This window comes from Carassius gibelio, chromosome B22 (genome assembly GCF_023724105.1).
Source record: "Carassius gibelio isolate Cgi1373 ecotype wild population from Czech Republic chromosome B22, carGib1.2-hapl.c, whole genome shotgun sequence".
Lineage (NCBI taxonomy): Eukaryota > Metazoa > Chordata > Actinopteri > Cypriniformes > Cyprinidae > Carassius > Carassius gibelio.
In genome coordinates this window covers 130,772-138,685 of record NC_068417.1, presented here as the reverse complement: position 1 = coordinate 138,685, position 7,914 = coordinate 130,772, and the positions used below count along the sequence as shown (strand labels likewise).

The 7,914-nt window shown below is 36.0% G+C and overlaps 1 protein-coding gene across 1 annotated transcript; it reads left to right on the top strand.

Moving 5' to 3' along the window:
* Window positions 1-218: 218 nt before the first annotated feature.
* On the top strand, window positions 219-4,036 carry LOC127988032 (SLAM family member 5-like). The gene is made up of 4 exons (XM_052590527.1): window positions 219-363; window positions 1,051-1,368; window positions 1,553-1,843; window positions 2,990-4,036. The coding sequence occupies exons 1-4, from the start codon at window positions 315-317 to the stop codon at window positions 3,112-3,114; spliced, it is 783 nt and encodes a 260-aa protein (XP_052446487.1). The 5' UTR covers window positions 219-314; the 3' UTR covers window positions 3,115-4,036.
* The last annotated feature ends 3,878 nt before the right edge of the window (window positions 4,037-7,914 follow it).

The window sequence follows — 7,914 nt, the reverse complement described above, 5'->3', positions numbered from 1 at the left end:
TAGCAATAAAAAAGATTCACCTTCTGCACCTTTAGTATTTGGACACCTACATTTCCCCCCCCCCCCTACCATTAAGTTACAGTCTTCAAACTGTTGAAGTCTTCATTGTGGCCAGACAAATGTTTGTCATTTTAAAAATGTAACCATTATATATGATGTATTTTACATAATTACACACTTTAGCGTGTGTGTGTGTGTGTGTGTGTGTGTGTGAACTAAAGGAGGATCTAACTGTCGGGGGAGGATTCAGACATTAGATTAACAGTCAGAATGTTTTTGGTGGACAGTATTATTACTTCAGACACTTAAAGAAAATGATTCACACATTTGTTTTGTTCTGTTTGTTCTTCTGTCATCTGATTTGTAAGTTATTAAACATTTTATTACTTCATTCTGCTTCATGGCAATAAACTAATGATACTGTTCAAAAGTATTTTCATCCAGTTAAGATTCAGGTTTCTATTTGTGTTTTCCATTTGCATGCATCAGAAATCATGGGAAATATACAGAATTTTTAACATTAAATTTAATTGAAAAGTAATGAAAATTAATTAAGTATATTAGAGGCACAGACATTTTTTTAGGGTGGATGGGTGGGTGGGGGTGTTCATTATTACATATAACTGATTGTTGAACATGATGTTGCAACTCATCTAAATGTATAAATGTGTATATATATATGTGTGTGTGTGTGTGTGTGTGTGTGTATTTGCTGCAGTAAAAAAAATACAGCAGTAATGAACAACTGTAAAAGTGATGTTAATTAATTGGTCAAAATGCAGTAAAACTATGAGTGAGATACTGTGAGCTGGATTTGTCTTATATGAAAATATCCCATTCATAGAAGAAATGTATTGAACGTGATCAGCATTAATAAACTTGTACTTTCATGCTTGAACTTGTGTAACTTTACTCTTGTATTTTACTGCACAGCTGATAAAACACCATAACAATGAAATGAGTGTCTGTCTCTGCTGCTGTTCTTTAATACACATTTTACAAACGAAACAACAGAAATCTTAATCAGTGTTAAATCTGTTTATTCTCCAGGTGTGTTTAGTGACACAGTGTCAGTGACGGAGGGAGATTCAGTCACTCTAAACACTGATCTTACTGAAATACTTGAAGACGATGAGATAGTGTGGAAATATGGAGCTGAAAACTCTCTGATAGCTGAAATCAATAAAGCTGCTGGAGTCTTCTCCACATTTGATGTTCCTGACGGTAGATTCAGAGACAGACTGAAGCTGGACAGACAGACTGGATCTCTGACCATCACAAACATCACAACTCAACACACTGGAGAATATAAACTAGAGCTGCGTGGAGCAAAACTATCATCACAAATATATCATGTTTCTGTCTATGGTGAGCAGAGATCATTTGTATGCCCTTATATATTATTTTGTATTTTTTACATATTGAATTTTTAAAAACATTTCACACTCTCACACACACACTCGCTGTGAACACAAAACCATTTTTAAACACATCAAATGAAAAATAGCACTATTGATTAGATTTATCCAGACTTTTTCTCTCATGTTTTCAGCTCGTCTGCCTGTTCCTGTCATCTGCAGAGACTGTTCATCATCTTCATCTTCATCACAGCAGAATTGTTCACTGGTGTGTTCAGTGGTGAATGTGGGTCATGTGACTCTCTCCTGGTACAAAGGAAACAGTTTATTGTCCAGCATCAGTGTGTCTGATCTCAGCATCAGTCTCTCTCTACCTCTGGAGGTGGAATATCAGGAGAAAAACAGCTACAGCTGTGTGATCAACAATCCCATCACAAACCAGACCACACATCTGGACATCACTCAACTCTGTCAACCATGTTCAGGTACAGCAGAACTGATATTACTTGATGCTGGTGCTGATATTTAAGTTTATTGACTGAGCTGGGGCCCGTTCTTCGTACGTCGCTTATTACATCCGAGATCAAATGACACATCCAAGATGATATCATCGTGCTAATCCTGATCCGGCTAATTGGGTTCTTCGAACACACCTGTTGTGTATGATTAGTATCGCTGGATTGAGTTATCTGAGATAATTGCGCGTTCATGTGTTGTCTTAAAAGGGGATATGTATTGATACTCGAAACCATGATCAGCAGTGCAGCGATTGGCTGGTGGCAAGACGGCAACGTAATGACGTCATATAATTTAAAATGACACCCGACGAAAACCTTGACACATTTCTGGACTTTTATAAGGAAACAGCCAAGCAAACAAAACTACATAAATGTTATAATAGATACATTAAACAGATAATAGATACATGTTTTTATTTTATTAGAATTTTTCTCATGATTCCCAATTATTTAGATTCGCAATTTATAATAGTTGTGCAGTCTTTACATTTTTATTTCAATGTAGAAATTATCTATTCATTTAATTTTATATTGGGACAGATTTGTTACGTGACAGCATTAATGAAAGTTTCTTAAGGGTCAATATCATGTTATCTGCATCTCCTGCGCTCCATCAAGCCACTCTTATAATAGCAGTCATCACTCAAAATAATGCACAACTCTATTATCTGTATAGCATGTGTGTAAGACTCTAATACAATTATGAAGTAATAATTTTATGACAAATATTTCAGTGAGTAAAACTGGCTGTGTCTATAGTAGGCTGTTATCGACTACACGGCATTTTTATATTATTTTTTAAATATTTTTTTTAATGATTATTATTTTAAATGATTGATACTCTTGTAATAAAGTAGCGGTGGTAGCAGACATATTTTGAGTATCAGTTCTGGTTGAAAAGAAGCGATCTAATCCTGTTTACATGAAATAAGCCTGCTCCCGAGCAGGTTTAAGCTAACGGACCTGTTGCTATGACAGCAGCTCCGGGATGAGCTTCGAAGAACCAAACGATCCAAGATCATGCCAAATCGTCAACAATCAAATCCAGCTAACGGAGTTAGCGACGTACGAAGAACAGGCCCCTGATCTCAGTTTGATGTTTTTATTCCTCAGACTCTGTCCACTGTTGTGGTTTTACTGAAACTGTGATCCGATTGGTCCTCTCTGCTCTGGTGGGCGTGGCTTCAGCAGCTGTTCTGGTTTATGACATCAGATCCACAAGAGGAAGAAGGATCTGACAATCCTCAAATTCAAACTTTTTTTTCTTTACATTTGTTATGTTTTACTTTTTTAATATTAATGTATTAATTCTTCATTTATAATAATGTATTTAATCATATAATAATTTACATTAATCATTCTAGTCATTTCTATTCCTATTTCATAGATTCATTTATGGATTAGTCATTTATATTATTTATTGTTTAGCCATTGTTTAGTCTTGACTGTGTTTCAAGGACTGTCTTCACGAATAAGAGATATGAGGAATGTTTTGGTAAAACAATACGTTTTGAATTTGTGCTGCTCAGACGAAGTCTAAGCATTGAAACATACACAATTAAGACTATTCAATAAACTCTTCTTCTTTTATCATCACTCCATCTCCGGCTCTTCTCTGGGTTTTTCTTCAGTCAACTTCTTGGCTGACAGAAGACTGTTAATAGACTTATTTTTAACAGGTCTTTGGTATTCGATATTACTGTTCCCAGACAACAGGGACAGGGGATCTGGCATCTGGGGCTGGATCTGGATTATCTGGTATGGAGGCATGATCTAACAGTATGGATATATATCCAATAGAATTATTAATTTCTTTTAGTTTTACTAAATTTCCAAAGATGTTAAATACCAGTTTTTGCCTTACTGTTTTGGTGTATTGAGTGAAGTAATTTAAAACAATTTTAGATAAGGCAGCGACATGACATAAAATGTGAAAAGGATTCCCTGATAAGGTGTTTTTTTGTTGTTTGTTTTGCTTCAGACTACTGTAGTGATTCTGAACTGTTGCACTGAAACAGTCCATTGTACTACATCGCCTTATAATTAACTTTTTCACTATTTGATTTTTTGAATGAACTATTTTTATGCTGTAAATGTGTTGATATTTAACCACCATTCAAATGTATTCTCACTCCCTTGCAGCTACAATATAGACCTATGCAACTATGGTTAATAAATGTAAATATTCATTTTTCAATTTCAATTATGTTGTGAATTATTAGTGTTACGAATATTAGATTTGTATTTCCTTGGTTGCTATACGTACAATTATGAAACAAAATGAAAATAGGTTAAAGCCTTTTATAAGCTTATGGGGCTGTCACGTGATGAAGGAACAACTCAAACCCAAAGTAAGTAGTAGTAGACGTTAGGGAAGTAACACGTAACATTTTAATTATACCTTGATAAAATTAACTAAATGACTCCAAAAAAGATTCGTTTATTTTGCTGAACGAGAGTCAAAGGTCCGAGTCGGTAAAATTACCCGAACTTCCCATCACTAGTTGAGGCTCCAAGTGAACCATACCATTACCAAAACCGTTCTGATCACTGATTGGCTGGAGAGAATCATCACTACCTGCGTCACTGAACTTGTGACTCAAACACAAAAGAACCGCTGAGTTTAAATCAGCACAGCCAGCCAACGATCGAACGCAACTATTTTGAATGAACATACCTTTTTTTTTTTACAACCGAAAAATGTTTTGTTGTCTGTTGTGGAAGTACAGATGTTCCTCTCGTTGATAGCAGAGGATGGATCTAGCAAGAGCTTGATGTGGCGACGCAAAATGAAAAAGTTTTTTGGCTGTAGAGGCAGCGCAAATATAACATGTGAATCCCGCCCACTCTAAAGTGGTACTAAACTGCAGTGGAAACGCAAACTGTGCCAAACCGAGCCATACTTTACCATACTGTGCCATGCTGAGCTGAGTCGTACCACATTGTGGAAAGCATAATAAAAACGTACAAAAAAAATCCATAGTTAAGATTTCCCCCCCCCCACCCCAGAACAGCTCATTCAAACACACCCCCACATGTCTACGTCACGATGAGGAAATATTTTCGTAATGCTGCCCAAATGTTCACGCAAAGAAAGAAGGCATGGTTTCAGTAACCACTGTTGCAGAGATGTCAGGGAGATGCTGTGTGTATCTAGTAGAAAGCGCTTTATTTGGACCTATCTGAAAGTAGATGCATTTAGGAATCTTTAAGATTACTTACAACAGAACAGCAACGCATTTTATGGACTACAGTTTCATGAAAATAGTAGAGGAAGTACTTCTGACTTTGCTATGACAATCTGAGGCTTCTGAATCAGCTATTATAAGTATGTTTTTTTTATTAGTTTCGGTATTTGCTATTGAATGTTCAAATGTGGAGTTTTGCGTAGTGTGTGTGTGTGTGTGTGTTTGAGAGAGAGAGCAAGCGAGAGAAACAGTGGAGTCAGCTGTCTTAACCATGTGTGGCTTGTGTACTGCAGACACAGGAGCTTCATCACTGTGTCTGTCACACGACTCTGTTCTTCTTTTGGGCTTGAACTGATGGTAAAACTACAGACGACGAGTGCTTGCAGTGTTTTTGCATTCCATTTGTTGAAGTCACTGATATATTACTCCTTCTTTCAGACTATTCTTCGGTTACATTGTATCTTCTCCCATTTTCTATTTCCTACTGTAAAAAAACATTGGCGATTCTCCACTTCTTGACCAAGAGTTCTTATCACAACTGTGCACCTCCTTGAGTTTATTGAACTGAATAATAGTTCGACAAATAGCCCTCAAGTGCTATTGGAGGTAACAAAATGTTTTATTAGAAGGAAATCCATTGATTTTCGTCAGAGATCTAGAAATGGCCATAGAATTGAATTAGAGAGGCAAGTTCAGGCGGTGGAACAGGATCTCAGAAATACTCATTGTCAACAAAAAGAAAAATAATTAAATGCACTTAAATCAGAGTTAAAACAGTTGCTCTTACACAGAGCCCCTTTATTATGCACTGCACATCAGTCTTACTACTTTAATGGGGAGAGACTGAGTAAATTATTAGCGCTATGGATTAAACAGATAAAACACGCTATAAAGAAGGATGGCATCTTGTACACTCAAACCGAAGATATAACTCGGATTTTTAAATCTTGCTATAAACAATTATACACTTCTGATTCTTCAGCAGTTTCCCCTCTCCATATCTGATGAACAACATTTAGAGATGCTAAATGCCCAACTGTCATTAGATGAACCGAACAGGGATTTATCCAAATGGTTAAAACGCTTTACAATTGTTGTTCAGCATGGTTTCTTACAGGCTCCTTAGCATCTTTTGCTCTCGGCAGGGGTACCCGTCAAAGGTAAGGGATATTTAGCTCTTTGTTTCCAATATTTCTGTGTCTGTTCCTGAGTGCTTGCCTCTTCCTCCGCCTGAGCTTAATACAGCCATTTCTAGATTTATATGGATGAAGAAAAAAAGCAGAATCCGACTTAAGATGATGCAGCGTAAGAAACTAGATGGAGGTCTGTCTTTACTTAATTTTGAATTACATAATTTATCCTTATAAATGAGGGGAATCAGAGGCTGGGTTAACTCAGATTCTCCGGTTCCATGGTGAGTTCTGGAAGCGAATATTATCCATCCAGTTTTAAAGATTTCAAAATCTTTCAATAAAACGTATGAAATAAAAACATTGAAATTTACTTAATGTATGGAAAAAGGTGGAGAAAATTACAGGTGGATATTTTGTATATACTAAGACAACTCCATTATGGCATTATCACCATTTATGCACCGGTCTGATGCTGGTGTTCATAATTTGAATGACATATATTGTGATAACGGCCTCAAATCATTTGAGTACTTAAGTGTAGAGTTTTCTTTACCTGGATTCTCTTTTTTTCTATATTTAAGACTGAGGTCAGCTTTAAAGGCCTACGGCATTCCTTGGGACACCAATGTGCTTACTCATCCTCTGTGGGAATGGTTGAATAATGATGCCTTGCCTTGCCTAGTGGTTTAGTTTCTAAGATTTATAATTCAATTCTCATACTACAGTATACTTATATTCCAGCTATCCACTCCTGGGAAAGGGATGGTTTTGTTCAACCTGATTGGGATGTGGTATGGGCCAGATGTTTTACCAGATGTTACATTATAAATGTATTAATAGAGCCTATTTCACTCCTAATGTACTATACAAGATGAAGCTTAGAGCTGATCCTCACTGCCATTTATGTAATAAATCCACAGTAGGCTCTTACTTACAGATGTTTTGGGAATGCCCAGTGGTGGTTCATTTTTGGAAAACTGTATGTTCCGTTCTACACTACACTACACTCAGAACAACACTGAGATGTTGCTAGATAGGATGAAAAGTTGGTATCCCTACTATACTTCACTGATTCTTCCTCTTTCTCTGTATAAGTGGACAGCTTCATGGCATCTGTTTGTTCATAGTTCTTTTGAACCATGACTTAATATAATTAGCAAACATTTGTTCACCCGTAAGATTTAAAGGGGGTCATATGATGCTTTTTTAAGATCACTATTTGGTGTAACAGAATATGTAATGTTTAAAAAAAAATTTTTCTAATTATTTTTGTGATCAACATTTTTATTCAGATTAATTTCACTTTCAGAAATAAATCTGAATAAAAATGTTGATCACAAAAGAAAATTGAAAAAAAAAAAAAATATTTTGAACATTGCATATTCTGTTACACCAAATAGTGATCTTAAAAAAGCATCATATGACCCCCTTTAAATCTTGGACCCAAGCCATCTATCTGGAGACAACAATATCACACACTTACGGGTGAATGTTTTCAAAGTTAACAAACACTTTGGCACACAGAGAGCCCACTAACTGCATCCGGGTAAACCAGAAAACCTTGCAAACAAATGTTTGCTAATTATATTCATTTCTTAAACAAAACCATTTTTGTGATTCCACATTCAGCCATGTTTTTTTTTTTCTTTCTTTTTCCTGATAATGGTTTGTTTTCCTCATTCCTGAAAACTCATTCCTGAAGAGTGCAGACCATCAT